The 25517-nt window shown below is 43.7% G+C and overlaps 2 protein-coding genes across 7 annotated transcripts in view; one reads left to right on the plus strand and one right to left on the minus strand.

Annotated features, from left to right (window-relative positions):
• Positions 1–25517, plus strand: part of RIMKLB (ribosomal modification protein rimK like family member B) — a 140974-nt gene that overhangs the window by 63280 nt on the left and 52177 nt on the right. The gene's annotated exons all lie outside the window — the stretch shown is intronic.
• MFAP5 (microfibril associated protein 5) lies at positions 104–12351 on the minus strand. 4 transcript variants are annotated; one of them, XM_022577515.2, is made up of 10 exons: positions 12149–12350; positions 11561–11620; positions 10559–10594; positions 7455–7499; positions 6656–6688; positions 6190–6225; positions 4592–4618; positions 3761–3848; positions 3061–3134; positions 104–1779 (listed from the first exon to the last, which is right to left on the minus strand). In XM_022577515.2, the coding sequence occupies exons 2-10, from the start codon at positions 11616–11618 to the stop codon at positions 1667–1669; spliced, it is 510 nt and encodes a 169-aa protein (XP_022433223.1). In that variant the 5' UTR covers positions 11619–11620; positions 12149–12350; the 3' UTR covers positions 104–1666. The 4 variants fall into 4 exon arrangements, with proteins under 4 accessions (XP_022433223.1, XP_022433224.1, XP_089776396.1 ...); XM_022577516.3 differs by lacking the exon at positions 7455–7499 and having other exon boundaries at positions 12149–12351; XM_089920270.1 differs by lacking the exon at positions 10559–10594.

The raw sequence follows: 25517 nt of genomic DNA on the forward strand, positions 1-25517 counted from the left end.
AATGTGAGCGATGCTGCTACTCAGCTTTCAAAATGGGATCAAAGCCTAAGTTCAGGCCTTTCTAAACATAGAAAAAGAAATAACCAGACCAAAGACCACTGTCTTCTGAGAAGGAAATTGGGAACATTTATTTTAAATGTTTAATTTGCAATATACCCGATACTGGGATTGGGGTGCTTTCTGGTGGGAATGCCACCTCTTGTTCAGTAGGCAATTGGAGGGTCAAGTTCATGAAGAGACTCAAATGATTCTTGGAAACTCTGTGCCTATGAGATGCCTCTACAGTGGCTACAATGTCCCTTGACTATGTCTGTCTATATACGAGTACATTTGCTTTGAGAGATTGGGGTAGGGCTTACATGCTTTGGGGCTTTTCTAGCGTTTCTCTTTAATCCGTTGTGCAAATCCTATTAAACTAAATTGCTTCTTAACAGCAAGGATCTTGTCCTCATTTAGGTAGTATTTCCGCAATGTGAAAGGAATCCAACCCTTACCAAGTTGAATTCTGTAACATATAACATCTAGGCTTTGAGAAAAACGAAAAATGCATTTAAATCTCAAACCATCGAGTTAAAAGAAACCTTAGAACTAACATAAATTTAACTTTGTCATGTTAAAGATGGGGAAATTAGACCAGGGCCTAATGAGAGAACATGACTTAACTGAGGCTACCTGGTTACTGCTAGAGCCAGGATTAGAACGCAGGTTGTCTGAATATTGTGTTTCTTTTACTCTTTCCTGTAAACCATCAGGTAAACTTTATACTTGTGTGTTAAAGTTCAGGTCTGAATTCCCTTCTTATGCCCCAAATCAGGCTACTCTAGAATCCATTTGCACAATATAATCTCTACAGATTTTGGTAAGTGGTGAGGATGAAAGAAGTACCAGCCACTCAAGGAAATTAGGAGCAAGGATATGGTTTCACGTTAAGTTGTCTAATTAACTTGTGGAGGTGGGCTAGCCCCCATACTACCATGAATGAGTGGGTAAATGAGACTTGCTAGCCCTACTTGCCGACTGAACAACTGCATGAAAAATTGAATAGTTTTATACCTGGTGCACTCCTCTCTCTTTAGCCTCGGTCTTGTATAACTCGACTCTGGAGAATTTTCTACGACTACAAAAATTACCATAATTCTTCTCCTAAAAAGGACCTACCAGGCAAATGTTAGGACAATCCAGCAAAATAATTAATAAAAGTAAAGGGGACTATGTAGGTGAATGGGGGTGAATCTAGGAAACTCTTGAATGAAAAATAAAGTTCCATGGTTAGTTAAGGTAGACAGTGATAACGTCTTCCACCCTAAGATCTATCTCAAACAGATTCAGTAGTTAATTATTATTTTTAATAATTTTATTGAAGTTTATTTTCCCTTGAAATTGTATGTAGAATGTTTGTATCTAAGCCACATGGTATATCTACTAGGTCTATGATATGGGGAAGCAGCAAAACCATGCAATACTATAGACTATTTTAAGTACTGAAAAATGAGATAAATGGGTGAAAAATCAAGAAGTAGGGGCAAAAGCTAGACATTGCGATGGGATTGGTTTAAGAAATACTCATGTCTATGGGTTGGCTGACAATGGTTGGACAAGAAGTTCCCTCTTAGAGCAGTTCCCTCTCCCTCCCACCCACACATTCTTTCTTTCCTCTTCCTTGACATCACAGGCCACTGGGTCTCTGCAAGTTCACATCATCACAGGGGGGAAGGCGGAAATAGCTGGAGCGACGGAGTCGCCTTGGGGGTAGACCAGCCATCTGACGGCAGAGTTCATCTAGAAGAGAAGCAGAGCATAATGGGATGAGGATGCGGGAAGATGGCAAGGGCTCGTGTCCTAAGGAAAGGGAAGACTGCAGGGTGGTGTAGCGAAAAGGTTGAAGAGAAATAGAACAGGGTTAGAACCCCAGCCCCGCCACTTACTGGTTATTTACTTCCTACCAGAAAGTTTAACTTTTCTGAACCTCACTATCCCTTTCTGTAAAACAAGCATTAAAATACCCACCTCAACAAGGTAGTTGTCAGTATGAAAATGCAAAAATGGATACAAAGGTACCTAGCACACTGGTGGTCGGTAAATTTTAGTTTCCTTTATACACCTTGCTCCCAATTCTTCTAATCGTGGACTTATTAAACAGCAAAAATATGAGGTCCAGTCACTCAATATACATTTAAATGTTTACTATGTGAAAATGGCTAACTTTAGCAAGTCCCCTGAGACACTTGAAAGTGCCTAGAGTCCCAAATACTCATCCTCAATGTCAAGGTGCTTCCCTTGCAGGTGGCTTGCATAGAGCCAATTGGGGGCAAGCAGCAAGTTTCCTTCTGCGAAGTTAAGTACAGCTCTTACTCAGGGGCTTGGTGCAAGGCGGGTTGCTGAGTCAGAGTGGCTTTCGTGTGTGGTGCCTTTGCCGACCACAGCCATCGTTTGGGGCTGGCCAGGGGCAAGGTGACAAATATCTTTTTTCCCACCATGCACAGTCTATAACCACACACTCTGGACCCTTGTAAAATCTTTCTACCTTCCTCTACCTCTGACATTTCACAATAAGCAAGGTAAATGGTTCTTGGAATTGGTGGAATGTTTAAAAGGTAGCTGGTGTCTAGGAGTCCAGTTGATTTTTCACATATCCAAATGCTACTGCCTCCAAATCAGTGGCTTTCCCCGCCCCCCCCCCCCAGAGTTATGAACGTGGCTGCAGACGAGTAGAGACTGTTATTTTTAATGGCTGACTTGGCCTTCCATCTAGAAGTCTGGTGAATGATCTTCAAAGCAACCAGAGCATCTGAAATTTCTCTCTCTATGTAAGAGAAGTTAGGGGTTACTGTCTACTTGGAAAAAGATCTGGGGAGGGGTGCTTTTCTTAGGGTTATGTATATAGTAAGCTTACTGCTTTCCTTAGATTGTTTATTTGGGGTAACGTGTTGGAACGGGAGCTATTGTACGTCAGGGAATAGCCTAAAGCCCTCCTGCAAAGCCAGACCTTGGATCTGTTAGCGTCCTGTGCCTAGTTATCACTCTCATTACCGTCCCTCCCCACGAAAAAGCCAGTCTTACCTTTCATAACTTCATGCTCTTTACAGACAAGACGGGAGCAGACCTCATTGTTGATGATGTACATACGCCGTAAACTGCCACCAGTGCAAATGTCACGGTGCAGGAAGGAGATAGAAAAAGCATTGAGAGGGAGAACTAGCCTCGGCCTGCGATGCCTCTTCAACTCCTGTATGTCCCACTCTTCCCTATCTGTTCTCCCCTTATCTGGATTTCCTTAAGTGTTTCAGACTTCTTCCTCACACTCCCCGCCCCACCCCACCTCCCCAAGTAGTGTAGAAGACGGGAATGGGATCAATCACTCTTCTTGGTGACACTTTGCACACTCCACCTAGACTCAAGCTTCATACTCCTCCCCACCGTTCCCTACTATTTTCTACCTTCACACTTGGATGTTTAGCTCCAGCCTTTTTCAGTGAGGTGGTAAATTTGATAGACTGGAGTTTCCCTCATGATGATCCTACCTCCAGCCCCCACCTTCCTTTGCCTTCTAGCGTCTACACTTATTAGTCAAACTGTTCTCTGTGTGCCTCAATCCATACCCCACGTGCTCATTGGCACCTTGAGGAGTAGCTGAGAGGGTTATGCTAAGAAACGTCTGCCCCTCCAAAGACTGAAATTCCACAGTGGATGCTCATTAAATAGTTACTGACATGAAAGCACTATCATGGACGATGCTCTCTAGGTGTTCTGGGACCTTTACCTGGTAAAGCATAATTGATGGATGCATTGCTTCACTGGCCGATGCACAGAGTAGAGTCTTGTGCAGGCAAATTTCTCATCCCGGCACTCTGAAGAGGCCCAACATAAAAAACACGGGGAGGCATAACAAACAGGCATGAACAAAGGGTTAAGGGGATGGAGGAGGGGAGAGAGAGCTGGGGAAAACCTACAAAGTAATCTCTACAGGGAGGGGATCACTGTAAGTTGGGGCATGTTCTTCCTGTCACCGAAACAAAGCAGTAATAGAAGTTGGCTAAAAAATGAAATTTAGGTGCTTCCTTACTTGGAAGGAAAGTGGGTTAAAATAGTCCCTGAGGTCTCTTCTAGGAAAAAAATCCTTCTAGGGTTATACAGGTGGCAACATGAAATATCAAACGCTAGCAGTCCCATTCTGAAGAGTTTGAATTCTAAGGTGGGTCACTATTTCTCTGTTCTGGTGGGTTTTCAACCCTATCTGCACATCAGAATTATCAGTACATTAGAGAAAGCATGACATCTACAGTCATGTGGAGTCCTTGCAGTCACTTCCCAACCCACTAACCAACAGATAGTGTCCAAAGGTAGTTTAGGGAGAGGACTGGTCTGGGACCATGCAACGGTGGTCCCATCTTTTTCCCATGACTTTTAGAACAGGAGCTCGTAAAACAGTGGGGTGGGGTGGGAGGATAATGAAGAGTATTACAAATACACTTTGAGAAAGAATTGGAAATAAACTAGAAGATGTACCAAGTATCCTCCCAAGAGCAAGGACAAGGAATTCTCAGGAAGGAAAAAAAAAGCTTAAAAAAAGACATGCAAAAGACATTCATACCTGTGGTGGTATTTTTATCGGGCGAGGCTAGAAGGCAAAAATTTTATTCAGTTATTACTGCTTCTAGAAGTCACTGCCCTGTAACTGTCATGTTGCCTTACTTGAGACCCACGTGAGGCACCCATAAATAGATGAATTAATAACTCTTTTTTAGCCACTTCTAAAAGAAAACCCATAATGGGGTGTTTTGATCCACAAAATTGAAGAGATTTAACATGATTTTAAATGATTTTTGTCTTTCTCCTTTCTCTCCTAGAGAGTTGAGAAACTCATTGTATTGAGAATATCTTTGTTTCTATCAAGAGGCAAATTTAGTAGAAACACAAGGCAACGAGCCATGCTCAGAAGAGCGTCATCCTAGAGCTAAGGGGAGAAAAGATGATTATTCTGCTGTGGAAGCTCTAGATACATCATCATGGGTTCTTGGATAAAAGTTATTTGGTAAAGAATAGCAAGGGTCGTAGTCGCATCCAGCCCTAACCTAGGGGCAAGTTAAATACCAGCGAAGTTTGTAAAATGGAGAATAAGCCAAGGAGTAAGATGAGTCTTGAGGAAATAGACTAACCACGGGAGTTATCTGTAAAAATGTCTTTGGAAGGGTTGCTTACAGGATACCATAGGAAGAATGCTATATCTATCGCATGGCTTCAATTACAGGTTTATATGTTGAGAATTCTCAAACTTATATGTCTAGCCCAGATCTTTCTCCTAATAAGCTCAAGACCTACAAATCCAACTGCCATTTTATGGAAGAGTTCATGGATTTTTTTTTTAAAAAAGATCCTTCCATATCTCAAACTGCCTTATCTTTCCCCTTCACCAGTATTCACATTGGTGCCACCATCCACCCAATAGCTACCATCTACCTAATAGAAAACTGGACATCATCTCAACAGTCCCTGCTCGCTGACAGCTCATTTCTCTCCCTTACCTCCAACGTAGTTCAGGCCATCATATTTTATTGGGACTAGGCAAAAGCATTCTCGCCGGCTTTCCAGTTCATGAATCTGCTTAGGACCTTCCTTTGCATGCACTATTTTCTGATTGGTTTTCATTTCCATTCTAAGCCTTTGCCCATATTGTTTTCTTTACCTAAAAGCTCTTCCCCTTTCTATTCACTTGTCTTTCAAGAATCAACCTAGTCAATATGCCTTCCATAAAAGCCTTTCCTAACTCCCAACACAAAGTATAGTCAAGGACTCTTTGAGTCTTCCACAGCTTCTTTTGCTTATCCTGATTATAGCATTTGTAAAACTGAATAAGGTTATCCATTCCTTTGTCTATCTTGTCTACTAGACAAAAGATATCTAGAAGAAGATCAGTTTTGTTCACCCTTGTCTTACCTTTACCCATCCAGTCTCAGAAACTTGGAGAGAAAAATCAAGTCTTGGTATTTTGTGTATCAAACCCCTCGCGCAGTTCTTGCTTGTTAGGGGATCAAAAATGTCTTTAATTTAACTTATACTGTTGGACAATTGTGCTACATAAAATGGTAGCCCTAATTAGGATCCTTCACCAGCCATACTGCCTTCTGTCATGGGGGATAGGGAAAGACCAGAATGGGCCCGGTGGCCCTGGGATCCCAGATCTGAACTTACCCAGGTCATCTGTGGGAGGCTTGATATCGGCCAGAACTGAAAAGGCACAAAACAGCGGTGTGAGGAGGGTTTCGAATTGGCAAAGGGGAAGGCAGAAGGCAAGAGGGAAGAATATAGATAACAGGACAAAGTCAAGACTGTGGCTGGGTTTGTGTATTATGTCCGAGGGAATAAAGTTAATTGAAAATAATTAAATATTTTTTGAATATTATTTGGCCTGTTGACATGATGCTAATTTTTGGAAGACTTTAATTCATGCTTTTTTAAGCTATTAATCCACTTTGCTTCCTGTTTTTAGAGGACTAGCAGGATTCTTTCCTTTTATCCCACCGTCACTGAACAACATCCCTTTCCCTGTGATAAAAATACATGATTAATTCAAGAGCTAGAATAAATAATTGTGAATATTAACAAGAATCACGCCATCTTTAAGGAGATGAAACATACCTGTAGGAGTGAAACCTACCTGTTTCATCTGTAGCAGGATCATTCACCAGATCTGCAAAGATACAACATAGGGAATGAAAAATGCAAGTCAGAAAAGTAGCAAAGAGGAGCTGGATGAAGGGATGATGATCTAAAAGGAGGCAAGATTGAAGTGAAAGAATGTGGACTCTTGGGGAAAATATAAGGGAGCGATAAAAAGATTGGGCATGTTTAGAGCCCTCGGTGGCATCTAAGATAGACAACAGAGCTCTGAACCTCAGCAAGTCCCCTGCATACAAATGAGTTCTGTTCCAAGAGCACGTTTGTAAGTCCAGTTTGTTCGTAAGTCCAACAAAGTTAGCTTAGGTACCCAACTAACACAATCGGCTGTGTGGTGCTGTACTGTAACAGGTTTATAATACTTTTCACACGCATAATACATAAAAAACAAACACAAAAAATAAACATTTTTAATCTTACAGTACCTTGTAAAGTACAGTAGTACCAGCGACGTCATCGCTGCCTTTACACGTGCTCCCGGACATCCTGGGCTTGAAATAAAGATGCTGTACTACTGTACTCTATACAGTACCGCACAGTAAAGTACACAAAGGCACAGCCACTTGTAGAGGACGCACACACGTGACAGTGTACGCCAGACACAAGAACTAACTTAGGTGATTGGACATGAGAATGTTCAAATCTTTGAAAGTTCGCAACTTGAAGGTTTGTGTGCAGGGGACTTACTGTTCTAGTCTTTCCTTTAAGGAAGGATGTACAGACCTCAACCCTTCTATCCCTCGTTTGAAAGCAAAGAAATAAACAAAAGAGTATCCTACTGGGATCTTCTGTGAATGTCTCTGGCGTCACTGGAGTCACATTATCTGCATGAAAACAACCGGGAAGCGTTTCCTGAGCATCCTGGGTCCCCCCACGCCTGCACGCCCAGTAAGTGAAACTGCCAGGCACAGTGGGCTCATAGTAAGATCCCAAGGTGTTTTCCTTTCCTTGCTTCCCAGCCTAAGTCCTTTCCCCTGTAGCCCAAACAAATGTCACACTTTCCTACTTCCATAAAGATACCTGTACAGTCCCAACACTAGAGAGTCCTTCTCCCTGTGTGCTCCTTTACTTAGAGGAATGAGTGAGCTACATGGCCATTAGACAGTCCACCACAGGCACACCCTTTCTCGCTTAGACTTCGGTTTACTGTTGGACTGCAAGAATGACTTCTTCATCCTAGCATATAATAACAGATACAGCTAATTTGGGATTACTATGTACTGGTTTTTACAGATGGTAAAACTCAGGACCAGGAGAATAAATAACTCACACAAGGTCATAGAGCTTGTTAATAATTATAATGGATTGATGACCTCTTCGCGATACTTATTTAAGATGAAAATTGTTTTTCTCAGACTGTGATTTTTAAAAACTTTTTGTTTTATGTTGGAGTATAGTCGATTAACAATGTTGTATTAGTTTCAGGTGTACAGTAAAGTTATTCGCTTATACATATACATGTATCTATTCTTTTTCAAACTCTTTTCCCATTTAGGTTATTTAATATTGAGCAGAGTTCCCTGTATACGGTGTACAGTCCCTGTTGATTATCCATTTTAAATGTAGCAGTGTGTACATGTCAATCCCAAACTCCCTAGCTATCCCTTCCCCCCTAGTAATCATAAGTTCGTTCTGTCTGAATCTGTTTCAAGCAGACTGTGATTTTGATATTCATAATTTGGATGTAATTGGATATCAGTATGATGATAGACTTTACACAAAAGAGTGTTCACAAAAGGTAACATTGGTAGTTTTCTGATGCTCAGTGATAAGTGAGGTAAAGAGAGGGGAGAGGAAATGCCTTGTTGTTGATCCTTGGAAGGTAAATGCCGGAGGGGAAGAAATAAAAATGGTCCAGGTCTTAAGGTGGAAGCTATTTGGATAAACTAAGAAAACTGTATCTGAAACTGTAAATAACAGCAACTCCTGAAACAAATAGTCTCTGCTTTAAAAAGCAACGTAACAAAGCGGTGTGAAGAGCTAAATGTTTGTTAACCATCCCACCGGTAATTAACCTTCATTGTAAATGTCTTAGAGTCATAATCTGTTTTACCCACTAGAGGTCAGCAAAATCACAGTTTGCCTTGACGTCAGCTTACAAATGTTAGATTTAAAATCTGGTGAGAGAATAGCATTTTTATAAAGCATGTCAGAGTTACTGATCCTTGCACTAGAAGCAATACACAAAACGGTTTTTTTTTTGTTTGTTTTTTTTGTTTTTTTGCGGCACGCGGGCCTGTCACTGTTGTGGCCTCTCCCATTGCGGAGCACAGGCTCCGGACGCGCAGGCTCAGCGGCCATGGCTCACGGGCCCAGCCGCTCCGCGGCATGTGGGATCTTCCAGGACCGGGGCACGAACCCGCGTCCCTTGCATCGGCAGGCGGACTCTCAACCACTGCGCCACCAGGGAAGCCCCACAAAACATTTTGAAGGAATTTCCCCTGCTTATTCCTTAACTCATCCTTTTAAAAAAAAATTCCGGATAGAAGGTCATCAGATTGACAACAGCCTCATCTTTAACACTCAGTATAAGCTTTTGTCTTCCGGAACAAATTTTGATAAAAGGAATTCAAGTCTGCTCCAGTCCCACAGGATATTTGAAAAGCCACTGACCTGAACCATTCCAGAAGCTGTAAGAAGGGAGTGGATTCTCCCGGGGGTGCACCCCTATCCTGCCCTGTTTCCCATTCTCTCCAGCTACATTCCGGTTCAACCACGCACAGAAACAGAGGGAGCAGTGGGCGAACAAAGGGTTTGAGAGTATCCTGGCTGTCTCCTCAGAATTCCAGGCAGAGTACTAGTTTTCTGTATATTCCTCAGTTTACCCACCTTTTCCATGAGCTACCACCATCTGAATGCTTTATTAAGGATTCGTGAGTGTTCCCTGAAGGAACGTTTTCATCATTTCTTGTACTATTTCTGCATCACAAATCATAAAATAGGACTGGACCTTAACCAGCCCAAAGAAAGCAATTTGGATTTTTAGTTTTGCTACTGCTGACTATGACCTAGGTTCAAAAATGTAGGGATTCAGACCTCCATACCCACAACAGAGAGAGAGGAAAAAAAAAAAAACTTTTCTATATTTTAGCTTCTCTACCAGGATGCACAGTAAGAAATGCTATTGTACCTCAGTATACACAAAGAAAACTGAAACAAGTTTAATAAGATAATACTTAACTCTGGTAATGTACTTGCAGTGTACTCTATTTTTATTTTAGTCTATCCTAACTCATTAAAAGCCTCAGTTGTGACCCACTCATTTGGTTTCTGACCCATTAACCGGTTGCATACTGCAGTGCTCTCAGGGGTTGGGGAAAACAAGAGAACTTATGTTAGATACCTGGAGGCAGCCTGGGAATGTTGATTAGAGTATCCTTCATCAAGCTGCAGGAAGTGGCCCTTTGGAAGCCAGAACTTTTGGGTTCTGTCTGATTGTGCCACAGTTGCTCTGGTGCTGGGAAGACTTCTTAGGTCTGCATTTTAGTTTCTCCACTATTACATGGTTAGGAAAATGTTTTCTGTTAGGATCTGTGGGCATTTTCCAAGGGAGTGGAAATGAGACGGACATAGAGAAGGTCTGGGGAAAGTTATTTCAGTAGTTCAAAAGAGAACAAGAATGTTTTATGAATGGGCTCTTAGTTCCCCGACCAGGGATCGAACCCGTGCCTCCTACAGTGGAAGCTTATAGTCCTAACCACTGGACCACCAGGCAATTACCAGGCAATTACCAGGATTGTTGAACTAGTGAATTAGATCCTATTATTTCCCACACCTTGGCAATGCATCTCTGTGTTGTGTTACAAATTCTTGACCTCTAACCGTTTGGCTACCTTGTCCTAATAAGAACCTCATCAGAGCCCAGTTCCAAGGGTTCACCTACCTCCTCTTTGGCTGTTGACCCCTAGGGGTGTCCAGTCTGTATCAAAGGAAGGAGAAAAATGTATGTGAATGAGTCCAGCTCTATACCCCGTAAAGCTTGTATAAGATGAACCAGAAAATGATGGGAAAATTGTACTTTATCTTTCAGTGTTTTATTTCTGTCATAGTTCAATATAAAAGTACTCAGAGCGTTAGTGCTACACACAGACGTGGGAACACTCAAAGAGAGCAGATTCCTGAGAACAAAGGCGAGCTCTGCTATGCCCTGACTCAAGAGGCCCTCTTGCCCTCAGTCCAGCCAGAAGGGGTAGGGTCCTGATCCACACAGAAGGCCGGCAGACTCTCTGATGTCCCATCCTTCTGTCCCCACAGCCAACCCCTCTTAACTGCACTACTGAACAAGGCCAAAAATTATCATCTCACAGTCTGCATTTGGCCGAATTAAAAAAAAAAAGAAAAAAAGAGTAGGATTTTTTGAAAGCCAAGGTTCACTTTCTGAGGTCAATCTTCTAGTTCGATTCTTTGAAATCTGTGAAGGTCATTTTTCATTTGTGTATAGATGTGGCAACATATTTTCTGTGTGCGTGTGAATCTGCTTGTGTGTAGGCTGGTACTAGTGTTTCTTAGGTGTATATATTCACTGTTTTCCTTCACGGTTTAAACTTGACTTTCTTGTGAGGTGATCCTTATATGTTTGTGTATGCATTTGTATATATCAGCCTCTTTATCCTTTGGGTTTTTTTTTTTTCCTTCACCGCCCGGCTTGCGGGATATGAGTTCCCCCGACCAGGGATTGAACCCACGGCAGTGAAAAGTGACGAGTCCTAACCACTGGATCACCAGGGAACTCGCCGCGTTCTTCTCTTTAATGGCAATTCTAGAGCTCAATAGCAAGCATCTCTTCTCCTATTCCCCTTCAGCCTCATTCCATCCAACCTCTAACATACACCTCCACCCACATCTGAGGAAATGACATTTTAGGGAGAGAAAAGTAGGGACTCACCAGAGGGAATGATGAATACAGTGAGAAGCAGCAGCACTTTGGGTCCCAAAAGCAGCATATCTGACAGGTGGGCGGGGAGAGTAGAGATTTCAATTGCAGGCAAGGATATCTGTAGGATCTCTGTCTCTGCATCTTCCCAGGAACTTTCCTAGTGCCCCATAAGTCTCAGACCCTTCCTCTCTTTCACTCAACATTTCTCCTTCAAATTCTATTCTTTGATCATTTGCCATTATTCTCTCTCCTTTTTTTCTACCAAGTCAGAGGAAATTTTATACTGTAAATGGTTTATGATGACCCCCGCCCTGTGGCGTCTTTCAACCCTAGTGTCTAATCTTCTGTTTTGAAATCTGTGGCTTTTTAATATCATCTACTCATCTTGGTGTCTCCTCATTGGGATTCCATGGATAATTGGGATGTCTGTTCAATTCTAAGTCAGTGACATTCCCCATTGCCCTCTTCCAGCCCTTCAAAACGCACGCACACACACACACACACGCACGCACGCGCACACACACACACACACACACACACACACACACACTCCCTACCCCTGTCTATTTAGGGTTTTAGACAATCAAAACAACTCACTGTTTATGGTTCTCTGCTCTTTCCACCGAGTCCTTTGGTTGTTGAATGTGTCTCTCTCCTTCTCACTCTGTTCCACTTTGGCTGGAAAGTAAGATGAACAGGGCCACTCCCTGGAAAGGACTTCAAATTTGGCCTACTCTGAAACAATGAGATGAGGGAGAGCGAGGAAGAGAGAGAGAGAGGGAGGGAGGGAGAAAGCCGGGCTAGAGGAGTCTGACGCTGTGCTACAGTATGAGGCTGGGAGGAGAAGGGGGATGGGGCTTTGCAGTCACTCACACCCTCATTCCGAAGGTTCTGACCACGTTGATGCTGCTCCTCCCTTGAAGGGCTGGCTGGCACTCATATATGCCTTCCTTCCGTGAGCCACGTTCTGGCTCCAGCCTCCCTTTCTCCTTGGGTTCCTTCTTACCTAAAGAGCAGCTCCCCAGCCCCCTCCCCGGTCACGCGCCCAGAATCTGTTTCTATTTTTCTGGCCATCTTCCATATTGGAATCATTCCTCTAGCCCCCTTTCTCACTTTTGTCCTTTTAGAATTCCACAACAAAAATTTTCTTTGTATCCTTTTATTATTTTTTTAACTTATTTTTTAATTTTTTGGCTGCATTGGGTCTTAACTGTTGTGCACGGGCTTTCTCTAGTTGCGGCGAGCGGGAGCTACTCGTGGTTGCAGTACGTGGGCTTCTCACTGTGGTGGCTTCTCTTGTTGCAGAGCACAGGCTCTAGGTGCGCGGGCTCAGTAGTTGTGGCTCACGGGCTCAGTAGTTGTGGCTCGCGGGCTTAGCTGCTCTGCGGCATGTGGGATCTTCCTGGACCAGGGCTCGAACCCATGTCTCCTGCATTGGCAGGCGGATTTTTTTTTTTTTTTTTTTTTTTTTTTTTGCGGTACACGGGCCTCTCACTGTTGTGGCCTCTCCCGTTGCCGAGCACAGGCTCCGGACGCGCAGGCTCAGCGGCCATGGCTCACGGGCCCAGCAGCTCCGCGGCATGTGGGATCCTTCCGGACCGGGGCACGAACCCGTGTCCCCTGCATCAGCAGGCGGACTCTCAACCACTGTGCCACCAGGGAAGCCCCTCTTTGTATCCTTATGTTTCTCTTTTTTCTTTGCCTCTTTCTTGACTTACACGTTTTGACTCCCTCACCACCCCCCGCCCCCCTCACACGCCTTTGAGAATCTCATATATTGCTACATCCAAGCAAACAGACAGTACATGAGTTTTGTCCAAGAGGAGGGCTGCTGTCTTAGGAAAAGTTAAGGAACACAGAACCCTCATCTTTTTGAAATGTGGAGGAGCTCCATGAGAGGAGATTCCAGCCTTATGTTGTCTTTTGTCTTTGTTGAAGCTTATATTAAGAATCTTGGTTTCTGGAATCTTAAGGACAAAAATGCTATCAGAAGCCCAAAGAAAATTGGGGCCAAGTTCATTCTGCTTGCTTTATTTTCCATCAGTACTTTCCTTCATGTCACGTAATATGTACATAATGTTTTTTCTGATCCAGGAGCTATAAAAACTTTGTCTTCACTCTTATTCCTAGAAACTCTAGTGCTTAGACCATTACAACATCTCCACTTCGGAGGAATAAACTTGAATTACAGAAACTTCAAATCTGAAGAATGGTTGCCCTTATGTGCCCTCGCAGTGTGTAAATTTCAAGTTATCTGTTAGCTTCTTTAGTCTATATTTTGTATTTCCCTGATGAGCTAAATTAGAGAAGTGTACAGGTAGACAGGGCAGATAGTATTAATGGATTACAGACTAAAAGAAAGAAGAGAGTAAATGATGGAAGGGAAGAAGGAAGGAAGAGAGGGAGGGAGGGAAGGAAGGAAGCTGTCACGAGCAAGGAAGAGCTATGGACATAGTCAGAAATAAGCAAATAGCACCTCTGTTTTCTCTTAGGAAGCTATACGTGCTCCATCTCTGAGATACATGGGTTCTGGTCAGTCCCCAGAACAAATCTGTGTACAAAACCCAGCTCTTCCTGGTCGGACCTGTCCAGAACTTGATCTTTTCCCATCTGTTCCACAATGAGAATGCAGAGGCTACAGAACAGATGTCTGGGGAGAGCCAGGGCAAGAAAAGGCAGGGAGGCAGGGGTGGGGGAAGAGACAAAAGCAGACGCAAAGCAGAACTAAGGCAGGGCATACAACAGAGAGCCTAGAGCCACACTCATGTTTTCCATGAAGCACAGACAGATGGAGAAACTGAACTCAGGCCAGTCATTTGGCAGGGACAGCAATGACCTCAATGTGCTCCCAGCCAGAGACTGTAGCTTAGGAAAGCCTCCCCAGGCAGTAGGAGGGGGCGCTTTCCTAGGGTCTCGAGGGGGAGTCTGAAGTTAGGGCAGTAAAAACAGGAACAAAATGTTCAGAGCAAGGCAGAGGGAGCAGGCAGGCAGCGAGCAGGACCTCGGAAGGAAGGAAGGGAGAGGAAACAAGGAAGCACGGCAGGAACTGGCAGAAGAGCAGAAACCACCATGTAGTCTTTCTTGGTCATTCAAGAATGCCGTTTACTTGAAAGTACTTGGGGTGGTTTCTTGTTCATGGCAGCTCTGGTGGCCCCTTCTAGCACAAGTCCCTGTTTGTTTTCAGAGTCTCGGCTTGGACCCCCAGTTTTAGAGATCTTCTGATTTACTTTTCTCATTGGTGGTTATCATTTAATTACATCAAGTCAGAGTCAGCACCCACGGTCAGGAATGAGCAACTACCATCCAGAGATGTGAGCCTAGACTCTTCCGAGGTTCTCTCTGACCCTGGGGAAAAACTCCCTGGGCAGCAGCCCACAGACTCATCCAACACAGGGTGGATCTTCTGCGGGTCGAGGATGCAGGAAAGTCCTCCATGGAATTGACGGGCAGGTGAAGAAGCGACTTAATGTAGGCAATCTAATGTCTGAGACATCCAGGAAAATGTTAGTTTTCCAAAGAGGTCTCCAATCAGGGCACGATGGGTAGAATGCAAAGAAAGAGAAGGGAGACAGGGATGAGAGACAGCATGCTGGTTTATTCATCTGTTTACTGGCCTGTGAAGAATACACCCATTAGCTGAAGGCCTCTGGGCAAACGTACAGAAACGTTATTGCTACAGTCCGATCCAACTAAATTAAATCCAGGGCCTAAACACACACAAAAATCCCATAAAAGGAAGGAAAGGAAGGAAGGAAGGAGGGTTATACGAGGTGTGTGTGTGGGGGGGGGAGTGCTGTGTGTAGAGGGAATGAAGCAATAAAGTGGTAACAGCCAAACTTAAGAGATGGACCCAGTGGAGGAGTTAAGAGCCAGCAAACATATGTCCTCAGAGAACTTGGGCAAGGGAAGAGTTCCCGCTTCTTAGTAACCCATACCTCTCTGTTCTTCACGCCTCCATGCCTTGCACTTTCTGTTCCTTCCTTTCTCAAATATATATCCTCTTCCCAGCTCCAGGAAATAAATGCTGATGTGTACCTCAAAACCCAGCCCCATGCTGCTCTTCCTGGTCCCCTTTGCTTCTGAATAGTTAATCATTCCCTCTATTGAGCTACCTCTCTTTTTTAATCATTGTGGCATCAGCTTTATTATATTCTTTATAAATTTATTTTTCTGGCCACACCGCGCAGCATGCGGGATCCCAGCTCCCCAACCAGCGATCGAACCCCTGCCCCCCCGCAGTGAAAGTGCAGAGTCCCAACCACTGGACTGCCAGGGAAGTTCCCCTCAACTTTATTGTATTCTTTTTTTTTTTTTAATTAATTTATTTATTTTTGGCTGCGTTGGGTCTTAGCTGCAGCGCACGGAATCCTTCATCGCGGTGCGTGGGCTTCTCTCTAGTTGTGGCGCCCGGGCTTAGTTGCCCAGCGGCATGTGGGATCTTGGTTCCCCGACCAGGTATTGAACCTGCGTCCCCTGCATCGGAAGGCGGATTCTTAACCACTGGACCGCGAGGGAAGTCCCTATATTCTTTGTTTTACATGTCTGTGTTCTTGATTAGACTGAGAGGTTCTTACTCGTCTCTGGCTGACATAATGATCAGCACAGAACAACTCAAAATTTGGTCATTTGAATTGAGGTGAGACGAAGACTCGAAATATTTCGAGAGAGGAACATTCAAAAACTGAGTCAAATGCAAAGTAAAGGAGAAAGTTCTAGAGAAGAAAGTAGTTTGAGAGGATATAGGAGCACAGCCAGTGGAACAACTAACCAGTGTTTTGATCCAATACGAGAGGAATAGACCTAAAGGAAACAGGCACAGAGATTGGGCCACAGTTATTCCAGAAATAAAGGAATTTTGGCAGAAGGGCTGTAAAATCAGTGCATGCAAAACATAAGTGACTTCTATCAACAATAATGAGTGCTTTTGTCTCATCATTTTGCTTTGTGTAAATTTTCAGATGGCGCTGGTGGTCTTGCACTGTTATACCCACACTGTATGTAGTATCTACACTTACATTTGACTCCCTTGGTCTTGGTTGAGAGAGGAAACGTTCCCAGAAGCTAAGGAAGAAGCCGCAGATCTCTCAGGGCTCAGCATCAGTTTCCCAGCATCACTCCCATGTTCTGTTGGTCTATAGGGTCTCAGTTCCAAGTTAAGGGGAGGAGAAATAGACTTTACCTCTTGATGGGAGGAGTGGCAAAAAAGTGTGTAGCCACATGTGTCACAAAGTTAAAATGAATCTTTTTAACAGATTAGACAAGGCCAAACAAAGAACATATGTATTTTGCCGTTTCCCTGAAACCTGATTTACCTCTCTTCACAATTCTAAGGACCTCTTGGATGCTCAATATGATAGAAAAAGTTCAGTGTTATTTTCTTGTTTTCTGCAGCATCAGGCGCTGTTGGCCTGTCCCTCCTTTTTGAAATGTGTCTTTCTCTTGGCACCTATGACATCACTTCCTCTGTTTTCTTCTTTAGCTTGGCTCAGCATTCTTTTTTGATTTCTTTTTCTTCTGTGTTTACCCTTAAATGCTGGTAGTTTTCAAGGTTCTTGCCCCAGCCACCTCTTTTTACTACACCCCACTCCTGTGTCTCTATTTACCATCTACTGGCTTCTGCTTCTAGATCTATACTTCAGTCTCTTCTACATCTGAAGGTGAAATAGTACATCTCTAGTTGGATGTCCCATTAGCACCTTGAGTCCGTCAGGCTTCGTATTAGAGCAGGATCATTTAAGCAGAAAGGGGGGAAGCTAAAGAACAGACTCTCAGGAATAACTACCAAGATTCTAGTGCCCCTCCCACCTTCTGGAGGCCACCTTCCGTGCTGAGATGTCACCACTCAAGCTCTGGAACCACACTGGCTCTGCTAGAATCCACACCAGCAGAATGGATCCTCCCTCCCTGCCTCTCTCTTCACTTAACCTTGGTTTTGAATTCAAGACTTGGATTAGTGCACATGGTTGCTGAAACCTAGCTATAGGATTCAAACTCTAGCTATAGGAGAGTCTAGGGTATGTCGTTCTTAGTTTTCCACCCTCTGTAATCCAGGAAGGTGCCCAAGAAAGAAGCTTCAATAAATGTTGAGTAAGCCCTAGTTTTGCATGTGTAAAATTGAGTCATGCTCCCTGCATAGTCCCCCCCATACTAGGACTATGGTGCCACCATCACCCCATTACCCAACTGAAGCACGGGAGTCACCTCCAGTTTCATCGGTTTCTCTCTTTCCCTCACCTTGAGTCCCAACACACACAACACACACACAGATACACACACACACACACACACAGACACACACACACAGAGTCTTTCAAATCCATCCCTTTTCTCTATTATGTCCATCACCACTTTAGCTCAGTTCGGTCCAGTCATTGCTCTAACAGGGTCTTAACTGGTCTCCCAGTTCTGGCGTTTCCCCACCTTTATTTATAATACAGAGCACTATGAGCAATATTTCTAGCATTACTCAACCTAGGTTACTCTGGCTTAAAAACCTTAGAGGAGGAGGGCTTCCCTGGTGGCGCAGTGGTTGAGAGCCCACCTGCCGATGCAGGGGACGCGGGTTCGTGCCGCGGTCCAGGAGGATCCCACATGCCGAGGAGCGGCTGGGCCCGTGAGCCATGGCCGCTGAGCCTGCGCGTCCAGAGCCTCTGCTCCGCAACGGGAGAGGCCGCAACAGTGAGAGGCCTCCGCACCACAAAGCAAAACAAAACAAAACAAAACAAAACCTTAGAGGCGCTTCATTATCCTTAGGATACGGTCGGAACTTCTCAGTTCCCTCTCTCATCACCAGTGCTCTAACCCACCCACCCCGACACATTCTGCATCTTGCTTTCTGACACACTGAATCATTTACAGTTCTGCAAAAGCGTCAAGCTCTTTAAACTGCTGTACATGCTACATTCCATTTACAACACCTCCACCAGAATCTTTAATTTACCAATTCAACATAACCTTTATGTTCATCTGTCTAATTTCTACTCATCCTTTCCAACTCAGCTTTGGGTTGTTTTCCTGAGTGTCTCCACTACAATGTGGGCTTCTTGTGGGCAGTTGCTTTGTTCACTGTTGCATGCCTGAGGCCAAACCCAGGAACTCATATTCGTACATCAGAGAGATGTGTTGCCCGTGTATAGGAGAGACTGTATTTCCTAAAACTGAACACAAGAGGGCAACGAATCACTTCTCCAGACCTGTTTTGAAGTTTGGCGGCCCTTTCCTACACCTCATTTACTATTCCAACTGATGACATAGTTCATGGAGCACAACTCTTGAGCTGTGCCCGACAGGATGAAAGATTCTTAATGACTCAGAACTGTACTTCATTGATATTCTGGCTGTCTTTTCAGTGCCAGGCACTTCACTTACCTACCGGTAATTAAAAAAGATGAATCAGTCCCAAGTCGTCCATTCAAGGAATCGAGAATCTAGAGGGAAAGAGAAGTGAACTGAACTTCCTTTATTCCCTGACATATGAAGAAGCAAGTGACATATGAAGAAACAACCGGTTTTTTCAGTATCATTGGCTTCTTAAGATGGTAGAAGGGTGGGCTTCCCTGGTGGCGCAGTGGTTGGGAGTCCGCCTGCCGATGCAGGGGACGCGGGTTCGTGCCGCGGTCCAGGAGGATCCCACATGCCGCGGAGCGGCTGGGCCCGTGAGCCATGGCCGCTGAGCCTGCGCGTCCGGAGCCTGTGCTCCGCAACGGGAGAGGCCACAACAGTGAGAGGCCCAAAAGATGGTAGAAGGGTTAACTACTGGGTGTAAATAAGACAGAAACTTAGATTCTCCTAAGTGACAATTTTGAAAAACACGCACGACCAATCCAGCTAATTCAACCCCAGGTAATTTGTAGGATGGTGGGAGAAGCATGCCCCGTCCTAAGCCCATCTCTACGGCAACCCTACCCCCTTACCAATTTTAAATAGACTTCTCTTTCTGGAGCAGTTTTTATGTTCACAGCAAAATTGAGTGGAAAGTACAGAGAATTCCCTTATACTCCTTGCCCCACATACCTACATCCTTCCCACTCTCAGCATCCTGTACCGAGAGGTCCATTGTCATGAGTCAGTCAGGGCTCACTCTTGCTGTTGTGCAGTCTATGGGTTTTGACAACTGTGTGATAACATGTGTCCACCATTATAGTCTCATACAGAGCAGTTTCACTGCCCTCAAAAGGACTCTGTGCTCTGCCTATTCATTCCTCCTTCCCCTGTAATTCCTGACTACAACTGACCTTTTTACTGCCCCGTAGTTTTATCTTTTTCCAAAATACGTATGGTCGGAATCATACAGTATGTGATTTTTTTCAGATTGGCTTCTTTCGCTTAGCGATAATGCATTTAAGTTTCCTCCATGTCTTTTTATGGCTTGGTAGTCAGTTCATTTCTTTTTAGGGTTGAACAACTGTTAAGTTACGTATTCACCTACTGAAGAACATCTTGATTGTTTCTGTTGGGGCTATTACAAAGCTGTGATAAGCCTCTGTGTGCAGTTTTTGGTATTTCCTTTGGGTAAATACCAAGGAGCACAATTGGTAGATCATATGGTAAGGGTATGTTTAGTTCTATAGGAAACCCTAAACTGTCTTCCGAAGCGGTCATACCATTTTGGACTCTCAGCAATGAATGAGAGTTCCTCGCTGTTGTTTCATGTTATCAGGATTCTGGATTTTAGCTATTTTAATAGGCATGTAGTCATATCTCATTGTTTTAAATTCTTATTTCTCTAATGACATAAGATGTGGAGCGTTTTCTCATATGTTTATTTGGCACCTTATATTTTTGTTGGTGAAGTGTACGTTTCAGGTCTTCTGCCCATTTTAAAGTCAGGTTGTTTATTTTCTTATTGTTGAGTTTTAAGAGTTGTTTGTATATTTTGGATAACCGGTCTTTATCAGATATGTATTTTGCAAATGTTTTCTTCCAGTCTGTGGCTTGCGTTCTTATTCTCTTGACGCGGTGTTTTGCTGAGCGGAAGTTTGGAATTTTAATGAAGTTCAGCTTATTAATGACGTAGTGACTTTGTATTTAAAAAGTTGTCACCATACCCAAGGTCATCCATGTTATCTTTCAGAAATTTTATATCTTTTCGTTTGTGACACATTTTGAGCTAATTTTTTTGAGAAGGGCATAAGGTCTGTGTCTAGGTTCTTTTTTTTATTTTTGCATGTGGATGTCCAATTTCTTGCATGTTTCTTGTTTAGTATATGCATGCAGTGACAAATTTGCCTCTACACACTGCTTTTGCTGCTTCCTACAAATTTTGATAAATTATACTTTCATTTCCCGCTGATTTTTAAAAAGTTAATGTGATGTAGTGTGACATGCATATATAAATACATAAAATAGCAGTGTTCAACACGTTAAAGATAAACTGAGGCATGTTAAATATTCTGAGTCTGAGCAAAAATTGATGTGAACCTGGTAGCGCCAAACTGGAAGTGGTTAGGTGTTCTCCACCAACAGGATCTTGGAGTGAGACTTGTAGAGAAAAGGCAGAAGCAGAGCAAGAGAATTATTGCTTGGCTATAGCTTAAGGCCTCTTGGGCTACCCTTAGGTTTCAATATTGCAACCCTGAGGTATTTTCAGGCTTAGATTTTGGTTTGCTTATATAGGCCACCTTGGAATTAGAGCCACCTCAGTCTAATGGCCCCCTGCTTAATGAATTTAATGATTTCTCTCTTTTGACCATCATCTTGTATGTGATTCACCAAAAATTTGCTATTAGCAGCACTCTCAGTCACCATCAGAGTTAAGTTGCTCTTGTCTCATTGTGAAACTGATTATGTTGTCAGGTTCATAGAAGAATTTGTTTTGGGGGAATTCCCTGGCATCCTAGTGGTTAGGACTCCAAGCTCTCACCGCCGAGGGCCTGGGTTCAATCCCTGGTGGGGGAACTAAGATCCCACAAGCCGCACAGCCAAAAAAAATTTTTTTTTGTTTTTGTTATTCATCTTGTTTCTGTTCTGCAAGCACAGCGAGACCATCTGATGTACTGCTGATGGCTGTGAATATGCATTTAAGACCTTTGGGACAACACAGTGCACCAAGGAAACAACCATGATTAGGAGGGTAATACCAAGAGTGAAGTATATTCCTTAATCAGGACCTCCCATGAACCAAACCAGTTGTTCTCAAATAAATCAGAGAATGTACCTGAAGGGTCATCAACCCCTGGCTATTAATAAATAGCCAAGTGGCTATTTATTAATCTCTTGTATTTGGTACAATACCAGTTGCGCTGATCCAGCTGCAACAGGAGACGTTCTGCTATGGTGCACATTTCTCCTTGTTCAGCGGATCAGTAATGTCAAGCAGTTCTATTACCTAAAACCATCCTAGCAAGAAAGTCTAGGGACTCTTGTTGTGCAACTATGGCCTTAGTGATAGATTCAGAGATGATTGCCAGAGTTAAAGGCCTTCCAGGAAGTGACCTTCCTTATTCACCTGGAAAGACTGCAGGAATCCTGCAAATAGGGTAGCAGGCCAGTTTTTCCCAAGGGGCTTTATTGACTCCACAAAGTCAACCTTAGTTTTACTCTGGGCTTTAGATTGCTTCTAGAGCTGCACTTCTGTTCTTGTAAGGACTCAATTTATAAGGCAAGTACAGTTGTTTTTAATTCCACAAAGAATAGTGTTGCAACCTGATCAAGATCAAGAGGCTGACCCACCCACCCAAATACGTTATCTTCAATGAGTTTCTTCATATTAGGGAGATTTCCAACTAAGAGGGAAAGATTCCCATGTTCTAGATTTAGAGCCGTGTGTCTTTGGAATATTTTCGTAAATGCTTCCACAATGACCTCAGAATGTTTTTCTTTCCCTCTGGGTACATAGTTTCATTTTAGCTTAGGAGAGAACGCCTAAAAAAAAGTTTTGAAATCAGCTTCCAATGAGGACAACTTCTGACCACAGGCCTATTTTTAAAAATATATATCCTCCCTCTCCCCCCCCCCGCCCCCCAATATCTTGTCAGGTTTCAGCTGGGACAAACAGTAAATGCCTGGTAGTTTTGACCAATCCCATGGATGCAAGAGGTGTCTCCAAAGAGGGTACAAAAGATACTACCTTCCCCAAATCCGGAGCCACTTCCAAAAGTAGCCCAAAGAGAGAGCTAGCAACAATCAGTAGAACCCTAGCCGCAAACAGAATACAGCCCACGTTTCTGTCCCGCTGTATTTTTGTGCCCCCAACCTGAGGGCTGAGGTTCCCGCATATGCACATAAGAACCCACAGCCTGAGTGCCCCAGGCAGGCAGAGAGCCAAGCCCTGACCTCAGGACACAAGTTGAGAAAAGGCAATTGCTACCTCTAGGACAGAAGCGAAGGATAACAAGCGGGTCCCCCACAATCAAATTCAAACCCTGAACTTGGTAAGGAAGGGACAACTGAAACTTTACCTTCCTCTCTTGACCAGGTGCCACAGACAGAGATCTGGGAGCGTTGACTTTTTAAGAACTCTTGCCCTTGGCTCACTTCTGCCAGTTTCCCTGAGATCCCGTCTGCAGGAGAGAGCAGGGTGTCCCAGCAGGTCTCTTTTTAAAATATATATATTTATTTATTTTTGGCTACATTGGGTCTTCGTTGCTGCGTGTGGGCTTTCTCTAGTTGTGGCGAGCGGGGGTTACTCTTCGTTGCGGTGCACAGTATTCTCACTGCGGTGGCTTCTCTTGTTGTGGAGCACAGGCTGTAGGTGCACGGGCTTCAGTAGTTGTGGCACACAGGCTTAGATGTTCCGTGGCATGTGGGATCTTCCCAGACCAGGGCTCGAACCCGTGTCCCCTGCATTGGCAGGCAGATTCTTAACGCTGCGCCACCAGGGGACTCCCCCCAGCAGCTCTTATTCTGGTAACTAGAAACCGTAGAGGAGGAAAAATTATTTTCTTTCTACTCTTTATAGTGAGAGAAGTGCCCTTGTTCTCTAGGGCACCTCTTGACTGGATCTAGGTTAAAAGTTCCCCACTGTGTCCACTGTAATTCAAGATTATCTGTGGTGAGATTAATATACTTGTTCAGTCTTAAAATTTTACTCACCTGAAGCCTCACACTGGACCTAGTCCAGTTTAGGTCAGACCCAGTCCAATCCCCGACCCAGTCCGGTTTTTAAGTTGGACTCTGGCTGGTTTCCGGACCCAGTCTGGAAAAACTCAGATAAAGTCTGACAGCTCATAACATGAGGATCCAAGAGGGACTTGGACACAGAGAAGCAGACACAGAGAAGCAGTGAGTTAAAGGGGCTACATGGATATGTCCACCTGGTTCCTCATTTCTCCTGGGAGGGGTCCCTGGGGGGCTCCTTTGGTTCCTTCTTCTGACAACAGAACAGTTGAAAAGAGGCATATTAAAACTTTAAGAGTTTATGTGAACTAAAATCAGTTCTAATTGGGCAGCTTTCCACCGATGGGAGCTGGGGAGAGACTTTCATAGGCAAAGGGGAGAAACAAGGAAATTATTGATGGGATGTAGCTTAAAGCCTATTTAGTGGCCATTCAGTCTAATGGCCCCCTGGTTTAGTTAACCGAACAGCATTTATTAAGATTTAGGGAGGGCTCCATGAAAGAATTGTGAGGAAATCAGTGATTATCAAACTTTAGTGCATCAAAATAAACCAATGTATATCATCACAATGAAGATTCTTCAGCTTCTTCTTAGGGATTTCAGTTTGGTATGATGGTGGGGTGGGGATAAGGATCTGCAAACACCTCCAGGTGTTCTTACTAAAGGTAGGCCTTCTTACTTCTCACCAGTATTTCTCAAACTTGAGCGTGAGTCAGAATCCTCTGAGAATATGATTGCCAGATAAAATGTGGGATGGTCAAATAAATTTGAATTTCACATTTTTAATATATCTCAAAAATTGGGACATCATCTGTTGTTTTAACTAAAATTCAAATGTGCTTTCTTTCCAAGTGTCACTAAATCCTTCAAAATAGCAACTTAAATTTTCCTTGTGGCAGATATTTCTGATCTCTGTTTTGCCTTTTTCAGAAATTTCAAATGATGCGATCTTATCAGGAGATTATTCTCTTTATCTCTGATTCACCTATTGACCTCTTTATAAGAATCTTCTGTCCTACTTCTGCGGTCACCTTGGTAATGTAGTGGGTAACAAAAAGCTCAATAAACTGCTATACCAAATCTTTCATACTTTTATCTTTTTTCTTAGTTTCTCCCTTTACTTTCACACCTCCGTTTTGTCTCTCCACTGCTTTCCCCTCCTAAATCTGTTTCTCTGCTTTTGTTCAAGTTGTCTTCGTTGAAATGTCTCCCGGGGCTTTCTCTTTCCTTTCCTTTTCTTTCTTTCTGTTTTCTTTCTCCTCTTTTTCCTTCTCCTGAAGCCTTCCGTGGCAAAATTAAAATCTGTAGAAACAAATTAGCACACTAGGGACCAGGCCACGGTATCGTGTTCCAGAAGGAGATTCTGTTCTGACAGTCCTTTTGCAAGAGCAAATTCCCAGTCAGGGGAAAAGAGAGCTTCAAGAAACAATTGCTTTGCCCGAGGATCTGTTGGGAGAGTGATGGATGGCACTGCACTGAGAACTGCCGGAAAAGGAGGGGAGACATTGCCAGGCAGCGTGAGGGGAGGAGGCGGCTGGGAGAAAGAGCCAGTCAGGAAGAGCTAGGAAAGGGGCGGAGAATGTGCTGCCTGTGTATGCTGCCTGCAAGACCTTTCTGCAGATGTTGGGTCTTTGTGAGCTGACTGCAGAGGCCATGTGCGTGCAGACTGTATGTGAATGTATGCGTTGCTTATTTCAGATCGTGGGTCTATGGGAACCGCTGACTGCAAGAAACAGGAATGTATTGTTGAAAGGATTTTGCAGTCAGAGTGCTTGTTTGTGGTTGTGTGGTATGTGTGACTGACTTTTTGCCAAATGCGCTGTTCTGATGCCAGCTCTGAGAGTTTAGTGGAAGTCTGGCCGACTAAGCTAAGACACAACAAAGTCAGAAGGAAATATGGGGGCAACCT

Source organism: Delphinapterus leucas, chromosome 11 (assembly GCF_059928025.1).
Source record: "Delphinapterus leucas isolate spDelLeu-1000000601 "Yukka" chromosome 11, BTC_Dleu_Yukka2, whole genome shotgun sequence".
Taxonomy (NCBI): domain Eukaryota; kingdom Metazoa; phylum Chordata; class Mammalia; order Artiodactyla; family Monodontidae; genus Delphinapterus; species Delphinapterus leucas.

Coding starts and splice junctions, on each gene's coding strand:
- MFAP5 (XM_022577515.2), bottom strand. CDS start 11,618: ATGCTGCTTTTGGGACCCAAAGTGCTGCTGCTTCTCACTGTATTCATC. Junction 7,500..10,558: donor GGTCAACAGCCAAAGAGGAG/GTAGGTGAACCC, acceptor GTTTTCATGCAG/ATAATGTGACTCCAGTGACG. Junction 3,849..4,591: donor CGATAAAAATACCACCACAG/GTATGAATGTCT, acceptor GGGCCTCTTCAG/AGTGCCGGGATGAGAAATTT.